The 17,752-nt window shown below is 42.3% G+C and overlaps 1 protein-coding gene across 1 annotated transcript in view; it reads right to left on the reverse strand.

Annotated features, from left to right (window-relative positions):
• Positions 1-14,044, reverse strand: part of TSHZ3 (teashirt zinc finger homeobox 3) — a 147,840-nt gene extending 133,796 nt beyond the window's left edge. Inside the window, exon 1 of the mRNA XM_077451579.1 lies at positions 12,850-14,044. Within this exon, the coding sequence (XP_077307705.1) occupies positions 12,850-12,889 (40 nt within the window). The 5' untranslated portion in view covers positions 12,890-14,044. The remainder of the gene's footprint in view (positions 1-12,849) is intronic.
• Positions 14,045-17,752: the final 3,708 nt, after the last annotated feature.

The raw sequence follows: 17,752 nt of genomic DNA on the forward strand, positions 1-17,752 counted from the left end.
AACAGAGGGCAAACAGGTCAAAAGGTATAAAAGAAAAGAGGAAGGAAGTAAAGAAAGAAAAGGAGGAGGAGGAGGGCGGAGGAAGAACAGAAGAGGGAGAGAAAAGGGAAAGGAAAAAGAGGAATAAAAGAAATAATGAAAAAAGGAAGGGAGGGCCAACGGGGTGAAAGGTATACAGGAAGAGAGGACAGAAGTAAAGAAAGAAAACAAGAAGGACAGTGGGAAGGAAGGAAAGAAGGAAGAGAGAGAGCGAGAGAAAGGTAAAAGAAGAATGATGGAACAAAGGAAAAAAGGAAGAGGACAAAGTTAAAAAGGGAAAAGAGAAAGGAAATAAATAAAGAAAAGAAACAGAAGGGTGGGAAGAAGGATGAAAGGAAAGAAGAGAGAGAGAGAAAAGAAAAAGGAGAAAGGAAGAAGGGAAAGAATGATGACAACAAGGAAGAAAGGAAGGAAGGGTAATGTGGACCAAGGTAAAAAGGAAAAAAGAAAGGAAATAAAGAAAATAAACAGAAGAGTGAGAGGAAAGAAGGAAGAAAAAGGAAGAAAGGAAAGAAAAATTAGAAAGGAAAAAGAGAAAGAACGATGAGAAGAAGGAAGAAAGGAAGGAAGGTAAAGAGGACTAAGGTTTAAGAGAAAAGAGGAAGTAAAGAAAGGACTGAAGGAGGAAGGAAGGAAGGAAGGAAGGAGAGAAGGAAAGGCATGTAAATCTGCAGCTTATATATAATATATAAATAGTTGATCAGGATTGTGCAGTACAGCCTCTCTAACCATCCGCAGTCCCCCAGGTTGTTCCTGTACCTCCTGAGCTGTTCTCCTTGTGCATTGCCATTACAGAGGCCCCTAATCCCAGCCAAATGATTATCCAGGTACCAAAAACCCATTTGTCACCTGCAGTAGAAAATTGAGTTAATGCACAACTAAAGGCGAGCAGGACTGTGTAATATCAACTTGATTACATCAAACTAGCTACAAACCTAATTCTCCTGAATGACACTGCTCGCCGCTTGTCATCTCCAATCATTAAAGCTGTCAGGAATCCATCAGGTTTACAGCTAATTAGGTGAACACTAATGAAGCTGGCAAAACAACTTTTCTTTCCTTACGGCTGAGCGGACCTTTCAGCTGGGGGTGTGGGGGTGGAGGAATAAAAGAATTAAAAAGAATAATAAAAAAAAATGTTTTAAAAGTGTTCTCAAGGTTTTTGCAGAGAAAAGATCCAGGAGTGACCAGGTAGGACTGCCTGTGTTCCTGGATGAGCCAAGGCAGCCATGACACTCACCAAAGAAAACATGGGGGTTGGAGAGTAATGAACTTTAGTCCATGTGATCGAACCTGCATTCCTTTACAAAGAATGTTGCGCCTTCAGGTATAGAATCAAGGAGGGTCATCATTCAACCCACCAGCTCCTCACTGGTCACCAATTTTCACTGGACTTCACTTGTGTTGCACCCATCTCTGGAACCCCTTTCTGCTGGTCATTAGATAATAACTAGCTCGCTCTTCATTCAAACACATAGGACTTCTCTTGTGCTGCACCCACCTCTGAGACCTCTTCCTACTGGTCAATAGACGTTAACTAGGTAGCTCTTCATTCAAACATACGGGACTTTTCTTGTGCTGCACCCATCTTTGAGACCTCTTTCTACTGGTCAATAGACATTAACTAGCTCACTCTTCATTCAAACATACAGACTTTTCTTGTGCTGCACCTATCTCCAGAACTTCTTTCTGTTGGTCAGTAGACATTAATTCACACTTCATTCAAGCATACATGACTTCTATGTGTTGCACCTGCCTCGGGAACCCTTTTCTCCTGGTCATTAGACATCACTCTTCATTCAAACATACAGGACTTCTCTGGTGCTGCACCCATCTCCGAGACCTCTTTCTACTGGTCATTAGACATTAACTAGCTCACTCTTCATTCAAACATACAGGACTTCTCTTGTGCTGCACCCATCTCCGAGACCTCTTCCTACTAGTCAATAGACGTTAACTAGCTCACTCTTCATTCAAACATACGGGACTTTTCTTGTGCTGCACCTATCTCCAGAACTTCTTTCTGTTGGTCAGTAGACATTAAATCACTCTTCATTCAAGCATACATGACTTCTATGTGTTGCACCTGCCTCGGGAACCCTTTTCTCCCGGTCATTAGACATCACTCTTAATTCAAACATACAGGACTTCTCTTGTGCTGCACCCATCTCCGAGACCTCTTTCTACTGGTCATAAGAGATTTTCTATGTCACTCTTCATTCAAACATACAGGACTTCTCTTGTGCTGCACCCTTCTCTGAGACCTCTTTCTACTGGTCGATAGACATTAACTAGCTCACTCTTCATTCAAACATACGGGACTTCTCTTGTGCTGCACCTATCTCCAGAACTTCTTTCTGTTGGTCAGTAGACATTAAATCACTCTTCATTCAAGCATACATGACTTCTATGTGTTGCACCTGCCTCAGGAACCCTTTTCTCCTAGTCATTAGACATCACTCTTCATTCAGACATACAGGATTTCTTTTGTGCTGCACCTGTCTTGGAACCCATTTTCTTCTGGTCATCAGACATTTCCTAACTCCCTTTTCCTTCAAGCACACAGGACTTCTCTTGTGCTGCACCTGTCTTCAGGACCACTTTATCCTGGTCATCAGACATTACCTATCTCGTCAAACACCCAATTAATATCAGAGAGGCGTAGAATATCCACAGCACCTTCCCAGCGCTCCACCGTTATCTACAACAGAACTCCCGCTGCCAAACCTCCCTTAACCCTCCTAGCTGTCCCTTCTAACCCAATTAGTAAGTTCTTTTTTGGTCAAGGCATTTCTTTCAAGCATATTACATATTTTTTTTATGCTATGATTATAGGTTACTGTTGGAGCCGGACAAATTCTAGCAGCCGTGTAATCAATGCTCCTTAAAAATGACAGCTGGTGCCCGAAATTTGAGGTTTTCACTAGTTATTAATGGTGCTGGCTCCAAAAAAAATAAAATAAATCCTGCTGGATTCCATAAAAGTTTGTATTGTTATATCCCCTGTATGTCCTCTGTAAAGCCCTACTGAGCATGTTGTCGATATCTAGAGCAATTATAATCATTTCCTCTTAAGGAACAGCCTACAGTCCAAACTGGAGCCACCCAAACCTCAGTCCCTACTGCCACCATGAAAACTGCCACCAAGGACACCTAAGGACAGAAGCCAATTAAAATATAGATTTGCACTCAATCGTTTGTATGAGATTGTTAGAACTAAGAACATAGGGCAATGATGGGGAACCTTGGTACCCCAGATGTTTTGGAACTACATTTCCCATGATGCTCATGCACTTTGCAGTGTAGTTGAGCATCATGGGAAATTTAGTTCCAAAACATCTGGGGGTGCCAAGGGTCGCCATCACTGACATAGGGTGTGCACACCAAAGCTAAAACTCATTATTGTATATATATATCTATCTATATATCTATATATCTATATATATATATATATATATATATATATATATATATATATATATATATATATATATATATATATATATATATCTATATATATATATATATATATATATATATATATATATACACACATTATATATATATATATATATATATATATATATATATATATATATATATATAGTGTCAATAGAGAAATGGATGGTGTCACTAGGGCAGAGATTGGTGTCAATAGAGCAGTGGAAGGTGTCAGTATTTTTTAGTTTTTATTATTTTTTATTAAAAAAAGTTTTTTTTTTTTTTTAGGAGCCCCATTAGGGAGCTTTGGTGAAATACCAGGGGGTCTAAACAGGAAGGGAATCTCCACCACACTGGGAGATTGGGGTGCGCCTAGGCATGTAAGTTAATTAGTAAAAAAATAAAAAATAAAAAATATTATTTTTAACAATATTTAAAAAGATGGGTTATTGTTGTACCCCAAAAGTGCCACTTGGTTGGTGTTTGGTTTGTATACTAGGAATGTGGTACACTCCAAAAGGCATAAATAGTCGGAATTCATAAGGTTCTTTCTATATAATAAATTATTAGATCTAACCAGTAGGGATCGTGCATCTTTTGTCTCCCCTTGTAGTATATATGTATTATTACAGCCAGTATATTGTACTGTGAGAAAACCAATGCAAACTCAGAAACAGCAAACCCTGTTTTTTTTTTTTTGTTTTTTTTTTATAAACCCAGCACACCGGTGCTGCATTGCTAACTGCCACCATGTTGTTCGCTGTGTCTCCATCGCTGTCCAAACATCAACACATAGGCCTCCTCCTCCTCCCTCTTCTAAATAAGTAACAATTTGCTTATTCCCAGCATTATCCATTACACACAGGCTCTCTCCATCCTATATAATACAGCATGCACTGCCAGCGTATGATTGACCATTAAGCGATTGATAAATGTTCCTGTCAGGAAGGAGACAATTAAATCAAATATGAAACAAAGCCATGTTGACGGGTCATTTTGATAGAGTAAAAGCATTCTCTCCTTTCTTATTAGCTGCAAAGCTGTTGTGTTTTTTCAAGCCGTTTAACTAAGCTGGGAGTGTAAGTAAAAAGCAAAAAAAAAATATATAAAAATAAAATGCACCCAACTATTTTGGGTGTTTTCGTATAAAGAAAAAGGAGAACTTAGCCTGATACACCAGAGGAAGAGAATACGAAGCCTGATACATTAGTGGAAGTGAATACAATGTCATTATAAGAATGTAGCAATGTCAGTAAAAGCATGTGAAGATCAGGTAAAATCTGGAGGACATCTGGTCCTGATATATCCTTGTCAGGGCATGCAAAACTTGTAATTCTCCAGCCCCTGTTGGACTAAACGATGCCCATCTTCTCCACCACCAAACAATGCCCATCCTCTCCACCACCAAACATTGGCCATCCTCTCCACCACCAAACAATGCCCATCCTCTCCACCACCAAACAATGCCTATCCTCTCCACCACCAAGAATTGCCCATCTTCTCCACCACCAAACATAGCCAATCCTCTCCACCACCAAACAATGCCTATCTTCTCCACCACCAAACGATGCCTATCCTCTCCACCACCAAACGAAGCCTATCCTCTCCACCACCAAACGAAGCCCATCCTCTCCACCACCAAACAATGCATATCCTTTCCACCACCAAACATTGCATACCCTCTCCACCACCAAACAGTGCCCATCCTCTCCACCGCCAAACATTGCCAATCCTCTCCACCACCAAACAATGTCTATCTTCTCCCCACCAAACAATGCCTATCTTCTCCACCACCAAACGATGCCTATCTTCTCCACCACCAAACGATGCTTATCCTCTCTACCACAAAACGAAGCCTATCCTCTCCACCAAACGATGAGCATCCTCTTCACCACCAAATTATGCCTATCCTCTCCACCACCAAACAATGCCCATCCTCTCCACCACCAAACAATGCCCATCCTCTCCACCACCAAACAATGCCAATCCTCTCCACCACCAAACAATGCCCATCCTCTCCACCACCAAACGATGCCCATCCTCTCCACCACCAAACAATACCTATCCTCTCTACCACCAAACAAAACCCATCCTCTCCACCAAACGATGCCCATCCTCTTCACCAACAAACAATTCCCATCCTTTCCACCATCAAACAATGCCCATCCTCTCCACCACCAAACAATGCCTTTCCTCTCCACCAAACGATGCCTATCCTCTCCACCACCAAACGATGCCTATCTTCTCCACACAGTTGGGGTTGCTAATTGCCCCCAACCAGCAAGGATGTCCCCTACGCTAAGTACTCTCATTGTGTCCTTTTTCTGCATCTACAACCCCTAAATAATTAACAAAATCACACATTACACATGCTAGCAGATATTACTAAGCAAGCTATTCTTACACTGGCCCAGTGCACCTCGACTTGTTTTTGGAAACCCCCTGCATGTAATTGGGTGAACAGTTACCCTTGGACCACCACACATGCCCCTCCTAAATCACCCCAAAAATATATACATGCCTGAACTAAATACAGTATAATTATTTCCCAGATATGAGTTAGCATATCGCAAATATGTGTTATTTTTATGCTGGACCAGCAAATTTTTACTTGTTTTTTGGAAACTTCCCCTGCTTGTGATTGGGTGAATGGTTGCACTGGACCAATCGCATGTGCCCTCCTCCTAAATCACCCCAAAAATATATACATGAAGTAAATATTGATACTCATATATTATTATTATTATTATTGTACAGGTTTTATGTAGCACCGACAGTTTACACGGCGCTTTATAACATGAGGGTAGTCAGTACAACCAAAATACACTTTAATACAGTGGGAATCAGAGAGCCCTGCTCATTAGAGCTTACAATCTATATTATCTAGCGCTACAATATATAGTTAATTACCAAATGACAAGCAGGGCCCTCTGAATCCCACTGTATTAAATGGTAGAGTAAATGTACTGTCTGCCCTTATGTTGTAAAGTGCTGCGTAAACCGTTGGCGCTATATACATCCTGTATAATAATAATAAGATATCAGTTCGCATATAGCAGATACGAGTTATTTTTATGCTGGCTCAGTGAACCTCGACTTGTTTTTCGGAAACCCCCTTGCATGTGGTTGGGTGAACGGTTGCACCGGACCATCGCACATGCCCCTCCTCCTAAATCACCCCGAAAATATATACGTGACGTAGCACCATCCTGAACTAAACACTGCCACTCTATGTATTTAATTCCCAGATGTGAGTTAGTAAATAGCAGATATGACTTATTTTTACACTGGCCCAGCCAACCTTGTCTTGTTTTTCGGAAAAACCCCCTCTGCATGTGATTGGGGTGAACAGTTACCCAGGGCGACCGCACATGGTGAAGTAGCACCATCCTGAACTAAATACTGGCACTCTATATATTTAATTCCCAGATAATGAGCAGGGACCTCCGATTCCTACTTTATTAAATGGTATTGTAATTGTAAAGTTCTGCCGTAAATTGTTGGCATTATATATATATATATATATATATATATATATATATATATATATATATATAGAGAGAGAGAGAGAGAGAGAGAGAGAGAGAAAGAGACACATATATATATATATACATATATATATATATATATATATATACATATACATATATACATATATATATATATATATATATATATAGATAGATGGAGAGAGAGATGTGTATATATATATATATATATATATATATATATATATATATAGAGAGAGAGAGAGAGAGAGAGAGAGAGAGATATCTCTATAGATAGAGAATATATATATATATATATATATATATATATAGTGCCAACAGTTTATGCAGAACAATACCATTTAATAAAGTAGGAATCGGAGGTCCCTGCTCATTATCTGGGAGATATATATATATATATATATATATATATATATATATAGCGAGAGACAGAGAGAGAGAGAGAGAGAGAGAGAGAGAGAGCTGGATATCTATATCTATATATAACATTTTGGAGCCCCCGTATCTGGGTGAACAGTTGCATTGGACCACCAAACATGAGCTGTCTCCTAAATCACCCCAAAAATACATCCTGTATTGTAACTGTACTGTCTGCCCTCGTGTTGTAATACACGTCGCAAAATTGTTGGTGCCAAGACGCCCTGAATAGTAATAATAGTGATAATAATAATAGTAATAATATGAATATATAATACACCCAGTAGCAGCATCCTGTATTAAATACTGAAAAGAGAAAAGCAGAAAAGCATGGGTAGATGACCACCCACTCACCTATATAAATATATGAGTAAACAAAAAGACAAACTGTAGACACGGCAGTACGCTGAATTAAAGTGTACGCGTTCGGGAAATCACAAGAACAAAGGCATTCTTTTGCAGATATTAAATTATTATTTTTTTTTTTTAAAACCCCTAAAACTTGAGCCTCAACAAGTTAGCACAATCTTTTCAGGCCTATGGGTTTTAAGCAATCGCTTGTACATCCTGTAGAGTAAATGATACAGTAAAAAATAAAAAAAAATGTGGCCGCGAATTTACGTAAAAAGTAGAAAAAGTGCCAACGTAAGCAATCGTTGTCGGGGGGGGGCAACCAGCTCTAACAGCATAAAAATCATATTTAATAATCACTGCAAAACACAAAAGTAGCAAAAAAAATAAAACAAAATAAACAATCTTCCTGATCACAATAATATTTTCATGGAAGATAAAGTAACAATGTATTTTTTTTTTTGGCCCTCTGTGTTGCAAAGCCAACTGAGAAGGCAGACAGGTCTCTCTCTCTCTCTCTCTCTCTCTCTCTCTCTCTTTCCACCACATGGGCACAGTGACTGCAAGGCCAGGAAGTTTACAGGGCACGGTCTGACGTCACCTGACCCCAGCGCCAGCACGGCCTGTGATTTATTGATGTTTATTGGGAATGAATAGATCAAAGACAGCCAGCTGACAGGCCATCAATCACTCATCCAATGAAGGATGGCAAAGCTCCATCAACTGCAATCCCTTCCCACAACACATGTCCTAACTGAACATTATTGCAAAATGATCTTTTTTTTTTTTTTGGCTCCCTTCCCCTTTTCTCCCCTCCTACCTTGATCCTCCACCCCTCCTATTTTTTTTTTTTCCTCGTCCCCTATAGCTTCAGAAAAAAAAAAAAAAGAGAGAGAGAGAGAGATTGCTAAATCCTAATAAGAGTTGACATTTGCAACAAGGGCTCGACGCTTATAACAGACAACCCTGGGAATTAAATATATAGAGTGCCAAATATGGAGAGAGGAAAAGGAGGGGGGGGGATGTTTAGCCGACTGGGTCAGAGCTTCTGACAAGAAACAGACCTTTTATGTTCCTCATTTTTCCTCTAGCTCAGTTTCAAAGGCACAAGAAAAACACACACAGACATATACATATATATATATGTATAGATAGATACAGATATACGTAGATGTAGATAGGTTTATACAGCACATAGGAACAGTATTGTGGTCAGTTGATCAATAATCCCATCCCTGGCCAAGAATCCTTGGTTGAACTTTGGCTGAGGATCTCTTTTGCTCCTTTTCTAACCTTAACTCTAACAATCCCCCCCCCCCCCCTTCTCTGTACAAACATAACCTGACCCCTGCTTCCGTCTCATAGACTGCTTCACCGAAATGAATCAAACACACCAATAAAAAGTGAAAGAAGCACGACCCATGCATTGGGAGGAAGCAAGGGGGACCTATTCTGGGCTACAGAGGATGCCATTGCCGCAGGACCCAAGAGGTCAAGAGAGAAGGTGGGGTGGGACCCCCATAGATAAAAGGCAGGTTCCCCGCTGTTTTTTAGCGGGTACAAAAATAAAAGTAGCCTGGTCTGCCACCTTACATTGGCCCTTCTTTATTTTTTTATAGTACCGTAGGGGTAGAAGATGCTATGACCCCAACATCGATGGACAAACAACACCCTACCTGTTCTTAAACTGTTCTTAAAAAGTAAAAACATACATACACATATATATATATATATATATATATATACAGAAAAAGTAAAGAATATATCTTCTGTTGGTATTCTATGACATAAGTAAAAGCAGCCTTGTCCACCACCTTTCATTGACCCTTTTTTTTTTATATATAGTACTGAAGGAGTAGAAGATGCTATGGTCCTCAACATGATGGACAACCAACACCCTACCTGTTCTTAAACTGTTCTTAAAAAGTAAATACATATATAAGCAGAAAAGTATAATTATATATCTTCTGTTGGCATTCTATGACATAAATAAAAGCAGCCTTGTCCACCACCTTTCATTGACCCTTTTTTTTTTATATATAGTACTGAAGGAGTAGAAGATGCTATGGTCCTCAACATGATGGACAACCAACACCCTACCTGTTCTTAAACTGTTCTTAAAAAGTAAATACATATATAAGCAGAAAAGTATAATTATATATCTTCTGTTGCCATTCTATGGCATAAATAAAAGCAGCCTTGGCCACCACCTTACATTGACCCATTTTCTTTTTTTCTTTTATAGTACTGAAGGAGTAGAAGATGCTAGGGCCACCAACATCGATGGACAACCAACACCCTAGCTGTTCTTAAAAAATAAATGCATATACAAGCAGGAAAAGTATAGACTATATCTTCTGTTGGTATTCTATGACATAAATAAAAGCAGCCTTGTCCACCACCTTTCATTGACCCTTTTTTTTTATAGTACTGAAGGAGTAGAAGATGCTATGGCCCTCAACATGATGGACAACCAACACCCTAGCTGTTCTTGAGCTGTTCTTAAAAAATAAATACATATATAAGCAGAAAAAGTATAGAATATATCTTCTGTTGGCATTCTATGACATAAATAAAAGCAGCCTTGTCCACCACCTTACATTGACCCTTTTTGTTTTTTTCTTTTATAGTACTGAAGGAGTAGAAGATGCTATGGCCACCAACATCGATGGGCAACCAACACCCTAGCTGTTCTTGAGCTGTTCTTAAAAAATAAATACATATATAAGCAGGAAGAGTATAGATTATATATCTTCTGTTGGCATTCTCTGACATAAATAAAAGCAGTCTTGGCCACCACCTTACATTGACCCTTTTTGTTAAAGAGTAGTAGATGCCATGGCCCTAATACTGGAAGACAACCAACACCCTACCTGTTCTTAAAAAAAAAAAGAAGAAGAAGAAAAGTATAAACTAGATCTGCTGTTGGCATTCTACGACAAAGGTAAAAGCAGCCTTGTCCACCACCTCATTGGCCCTTTTTGTTTTTTTAAACGTTATCATGGAAGAGTAGTAGATACCATGGCTCCAGCGAAGAGCAGTAGATACCATGGCCCCAACGCCGGAGGAAAACCAAAACCCTGCCTGTTCTTCAAAAAAAGAACAAGAAGAAAACTATAAACTAGATCTGCTGTTGGTGCTCTACGACAAAAAAAAATAAAAGCAGCCTTGTCCTCAACCTTATGGGCCATTTTTGTTTTTCACATTACAGTACTGAAAGAGTAGTAGATGCCATGGCGCCAACGCCGGAGGACAGCCAACACCCTACCAGTTATTAAAAAGAAAAAAAAAGAATAAGCAAGAAAACTATAAAAATAGATCTGCGTTAGTTATTCTATCACAAAAATAAAAGCAGTCTTGTCCACCACCTTATGGCCCTTTGGGTTTTTTATGCTATACTGCAGAATGGTGGTAGATGCTATGGCCCCAACGCCGGTGGTCCACCAGCAGCCTACCTATTCTTAAAAAAAGAAATAAGCAATATAACTACAAAACTAGATCTCCTGGTGGCCTGCTATCACAAAAATAAAAGCAGCCTTGTCCACCACTACCTTATGGGCCCCTTTTGTTTGTTTTTATGATATACTGGTAGAAGAGTAGTAGATACCATGGCCCCAACACCAGTGGACAATCAGCACCCTACCTGTTCTTGAAAAGAACAAGCAAGAAAACTATAAACTGGATCTGCTGGTGACATTCTAGGACAAGAAAAATAAAAGCAGCCTTATCCACCACCTTATGGGGCCCAACGCTACAGTACAGAAGTAGATGCTATGGCCCCCAACGCCGGCAAACAACCAACACCCTACCAGCTCTTAAGAAAAAAGAATAAGAAAACTATAATAACCTATGGTTGTATTCTACAACCTATGCTGTGGTGCACAACCTAGTAGATGCTTTGACCCCCAACACCGGGGGGCCACAACCTAGGTCCACAACAACGGGGGCCACAACCTAGGTCCACAACCTAGTAGATGCTGCGGCCCCCAACACCGGCAGACAATCAGCACCCTACCTGTTCTCAAAAAATAAAAGAATAAGCAAGAAAACTATAAACTGGATCTGCTGGTGGTATTCTACGACAAAAAATAAAATAAAAGCAATCTTGTCCTCAACCTTATGGGCCCTTTATGTTTTTACGCTACGTTACTGAAAGAGTAGTAGATGCCGTGGCCCCAACGCCGGCAGACAACCATCACCCTACCTGTTCTTGATAAAAAAGAATAAGAAAACTATAGCTGGTATTCTACAACAAAAAAATAAAAACAACCTTGTCCTCAACCTTATGGGCCCTTTATGTTTTTATTCTATGTTAGTGAAAGAGTAGTAGATGCTGTGGCCCCAACGCCGGCGGACAACCATCACCCTACCTGTTCTTAAGAAAAAAGAATAAGAAAACTATAGCTGGTATTGTACGAAAAAAAATAAAAACAACCTTGTCCTCAACCTTATGGGCCCTTTATGTTTTTACTCTACGTTAGTGAAAGAGTAGTAGATGCTGTGGCCCCAACGCCTGCGGACAACCATCACCCTACCTGTTCTTAAGAAAAAAGAATAAGACAACTATAAGTGGTATTCTGGGACTTATGCTGTGGGTGGCTGTCTTAATAAACATACATATTTCCGGGGTGCCAATTAAAAATGTATTTCGATTTTCTGGGGGGGGGGGCCCTTTAAAAAAAAAAAAAAAAAAAAAAAAACAAAGACAAACAAAACCTATACAATAGAAGCAATGTAAGCTTCAAATAAAGGGCTCCCTTGAAAAGTTTTCAGTATGGGATGATTTGGAACCCAACTTTTTTTTTTTTTTTTTAGCAGATAGCACCCCCCTCCACCCCCTAACCCCCACCTTACCCCCACCTTATCCCCCCCTCATACCCCCCATACACAACAAGCAATAAATGTTTTCAAAGCATTGGCAATCCATGAGATCTCCCCAGCCCTGTGTGCCCTTCATTCTGCCATCCAGGGCAGACATCTGAGCCCCCCAGTGCTGGGGAGGGAAGGTGGGTAATGTGGGGGGGGGGGGGGGGACAATTATCGGTAATCTGACATGGGGAAAGGGTGGGGGGGTGCAATATGTGATGAGTACCTGAGGCTCTCCTCGGTGCTTGCTGCTTCCTCCTCGGCATGCTGCCGGTCTGGGCGCCTCTCTTCTTCCTGGCAGGGGGGCTCGGAGACTTTCTGGGGCCCCCGCGGATCCTCCGGGTTCATCCACTTTCATGCACCGACAGCAGGAGCGGCTCCCCCCCGGCACCGACAACCGACGCCTTCTGCTTGGCACGGCAAGTTTGCAGGGGGAGAGAAGAGAGAGAATAGGTGTAAAAATAGCCGGTGTGGGGGGGAGAGGGGTGAGGGGGGGCATGGAGGGAGGGGAGCACCGGGAAAAGGGGGGAGGGAGGGGGAGCGATCGCTGCCTGCCCGACGGAGATCCCCGGCGATCCGTTCACAGCCCCGGAGCTGCAACAGGCAGAGCGGAGAGATGATCGCGTCACTCCAACTAGTCTGAGAGCCGGAGAGACACACCGCCCGCCCGCCTGTACCGCCCGCCTGCACCGCACACACCGTCCGCCTGCACCGCCCGCCTGCACCGCACACACCGTCCGCCTGCACCGCACCGCACCGCCTGCACCGCACCGCACCGCCTGCCTCACTGACTGCCGCTTAACTCCTTCCTGGATGACTGACGCCTGCGAGCACCGACTACTGACACTGCACAGGACTGACACTGACAATACATGACTGCCACTGCACATACAGGACTGACACTATATAGGATTGGTATTGACTATACTGGACTGGCACCGACCATACTGGACTGGCACTGAATATACTGGACTGGCACCGACCATACTGGACTGGCACTGACTGTAATAAACTGACACTGACTATACTGGACTGGCACTGACTATACTGGACTGGCACTGACTATACTGGACTGCCATTGAATATTCTGGACAGACACTGAATATTCTAGACTGACACTGAATAGTCTGGACTGACATTAAATTTACAGGACTAACACTGAATATTCTGGACTGACACTGAATATACAGGACTGACACTGAATATACTGGACTGACACTGCACATACAGGATTGACACTGACAATACAGGACTGACACTGACTATACTGAACTGACACTGCACTTACAGGACTAGCACTGCGCATACAGGACTGACACTGACTATATAGGACTGACACTGACTATACTGGACTGGCACTGACTATACTGGACTGGCACTGACTATACAGGACTGACACTGACTATACTGGACTGACACTGCACATACAGGACTGACACTAACAATACAGGACTGACACTGCACATGCAGAACTAACCCTAACTATACTGGACTAACACTGACTATACAAGACTGGCACTGCACATACAGGACTGACACTAACAATACAGGACTGACACTGCACATGCAGAACTAACCCTAACTATACTGGACTAACACTGACTATACAAGACTGGCACTGCACATACAGGACTGGCACTGGCTATACTTGTCTGGCACTGCACATACAGGACTGGCACTGCACATACAGGACTGACACTGACAATACTGGTCTAACACTGAATATACTGGACTGACACTGACTATATAAGACTGACAATACAAAACTGGCATTGACAATATAGGACTGCCAATGACTATACAGAATTGGCACTGACAATATAGACCTGCTAATGACTATGCAGAACTGACACTGGCTATACAGGACTAGCACTGACAGTATAAGACTGCCAATGATTATACAGGACTGACACTGATTATGCAAGACTAGCTCTGCAAATACAGGACTGGCATTGATGATACAGTACTGGCACTGAATATACAGGGTTGGCACTGGCAATACAGAACTGACACTGACTATACAGGGCTGGCACTGACTATACAAGGCTGGCACTGCAAATACAGAACTGGCACTGACTATAGAGGACTGGCATTGACAATAAAGGACTGACACTGATAAAAGAGGACTGGCACTGACAATACAGGAAAGACACTGGCACTGACGATACAGGCATGACACTGATTATACAAAACTGTCAAGATTGGCACTGACTATGCAGAACTGGCACCGCAACTAGAGCAACTGGCACTGAATATTCAGCCAATGGCATTGCAAATATAGGACTAGCAGTGGAAGTACAGCCAATGTCACTGCCTAAAGGACTAGCACTGCAAATACAGGGCTGGCACTGCAACTAGAATAATTGCCACTGAAAATACAGTCAATGGAACTGCAACTAGAACAGTTGGCATTACAAATACAGGACTGAACCTGCAACCATAATAACTGGCACTACAAATAGAGAACTGACACTGCAACTATAATAACTGGCACTGACAATACAACCATTAGCACTGCAACTAGAACAACTGGCACTGCAAATACAGGATTTAAATTGACAATACAGCCAGTAGCAGTTCAACTAAAACTACTGGCCCTGCGACTGTAATAACTGGCGCTACAAATACAGGACTGGCACTGATAATACAGTCACTGGCACTGCAACTTGAACAAATGGCACTACAAATACAGGGCTGGCACTGGCAATACTGACACTGGCAATACAGCCACTGGCACTGCAATTAGAACAACTGGCACTGCAATTACAGGACTGACACTGCAACTCAAAGAACTGACACTGCAAATGGAGGACTGACATTATACATCCACTGGAACTGCAATTAGCACTACAAATACAGATCTGTAACGGACAATGCAGCCACTGGCACTGTAACTAAAACAACTGGAACTCCAAATACAGGACTGGCACTGATGATACAGCCATTAGCACTGCAAGTATAAAAACTGGCACTGCAACTATAATATCTGGAGCTGCAGATACAGGATAGGCACCGGCAATACAGCCCCTGCCACTGCATCTAGAAAACTGGCACTGCAACTGTTGGACTGGCACTGCAACTATAATAACTGGCACTAAGGCTACAGCTATTGACAGTCACCGCTACTGAAAATAAAGCCACAAACATTGCCAATTCAGCAATTGTAATAATTGGTACTACAACTATAGGACTGGCACTGCCAACACAGCCTTTGACACTACTGAAAGTTCAGCTACTGGTACTGAAACTATGAAAAGTGCCACTGGAAATACCAAACTGGCACTGCCAACATAGGCGTTAGCTCTGACCCACTCTGATAATACAGCCACTGTCAATTCAAGAACCAGCACTGTCTCTACATACAGTAGAAATGAAAATTCAACTACCAAGTTGGCACTACAATACAGGGACTATCACTACAACTATAACAACTAGCACTGACAATGCAGGAACAGGCATTGCAAATACAGAACTGGCACTGCCCATACAGAAAATTACACTGCAAGTATGAGCTGCCAATAGAAGGACTGACACTGCTAATTCCGAACTGGCACTAAAATTGCACACTGGCATTGCCACAGAACAACTAGCTTTGATGATACAGGGGCTTGGACTTCAAATACAGGAACCTTTAATGCCAATGCAGGGACTTACCACTATGCCAGTACAGCACTGAAGTCTCTTCAAATAAAGCCATTGGAACTGCAAATGCAGAACTGACTCTGACAACGGGCATATTGGACTGGCACAATAAATCCAAGACTGGCATTGAAAGTATTGCAACTGCCACTGCAAATAGGGACCCTGCTACTACATATACACAGGAACTGAAAAAAAATCCAGGACTAATAGTGGGAATACGGTGACTGGAAATACAGTTAATTGGGCTGGTACTGCCAATAAAGGACTGGTGGTGGGAATATAGAGCTTGCACAGGAAATACATGAACATGCAGACAGAAAGCTGCCAGTGTTAACTCCTTCCAGGTACTACAGCTGGATGCCCGATAGAGCTTCTGCCCTGCTGAGACTAGAATTGGATGTACATGATTGCTATCTAAAAATAAAGCCTTGGCCTGTATATAAGATGTCACTTTTACCTCCTTCTATCATTTGCAGGGGAGGTTCTGAATATATGGGCAGGGACCTGCATTCATCTCCAGGGACAGCAAATCTGAAGTCTTAAGTCCCCAGGAACAGTTTTTGTACCTGCAAGCAATAGAGAGAAGACTGTCTATGGTGGGGGGGGGGGGGGGGGGGGGGGGTCATTGCACTAGAGCCTGCTAGCCTAGACTAAAAACAGGAACAAGAATATGGGGCAAATAGATTGTGTACTTTGCAAAGTGCAGCTGCACTCTGCAAGGGACAGTTGCTCTAGAGCGCAGGTGTCAAAACACAAGGCCCACGGGCCGAATCCAGCCCTCCAGGTCATTTCATGTGGCCCTCATACCTCTCCCGCAGCTGCAGGAGAGCTCCAGCCCTCCTCTGGTCCTCCTCCAGACCCCTACTTTCTGCTTTCAAGCACTGCATCCAGTTTCTTCCCAGCAGCAGCATAAGGAACGTGGGGTGCACTGTGATGTAAGGGAGAGTCGGAGACTCAACTTCTGATGGTGGGGTGGCTCTTGACATCTAATGTAAGGGGAGGGGAATGCGCTGGACATCTAATCTTACAGATACAACCGGCCCTTTTGAGAACCATTATAATGCTGATGTGGCCCACGATGAAATCGAGTTTGACACCCCGGCTCTAGAGCAGCGGTCTCCAAACTGCAGCCCAGGGGTCAGGTGCGGCTCTTTGCTTGCTTTTATCATCCAGCCCTTGGGGCAATGTTTCATCTTCTGACACCAAAAATGGGGCATAGTTCCCCCCAAGGACACTAACAATGGGGCACAATTTCTCCTAAGGACACCAACAATTGGGGAACAGTTCCTCCCTATGACACCAACGATGGGGCACAATTCCTCAAATACTCTCACTGATGCCAGAACATTTTTCTACTTCCAGTGGCCACAGTCCGGCCCCCTTAAAAGTCTGAAGGACAGTCAACTGGCCCTTCGTTTAGAACGTTTGGAGATCCCTGCTCTAGAGCATGGGTCCAGCTGCTGAAAAACTACAAGTGCCATGAGGCA

Source organism: Lithobates pipiens, unplaced genomic scaffold (assembly GCF_037356315.1).
Source record: "Lithobates pipiens isolate NorthernLeopardFrog02 unplaced genomic scaffold, aLitPip1_a1.2 Scaffold_10, whole genome shotgun sequence".
In the NCBI taxonomy this organism is placed as follows: Eukaryota; Metazoa; Chordata; class Amphibia; order Anura; family Ranidae; genus Lithobates; species Lithobates pipiens.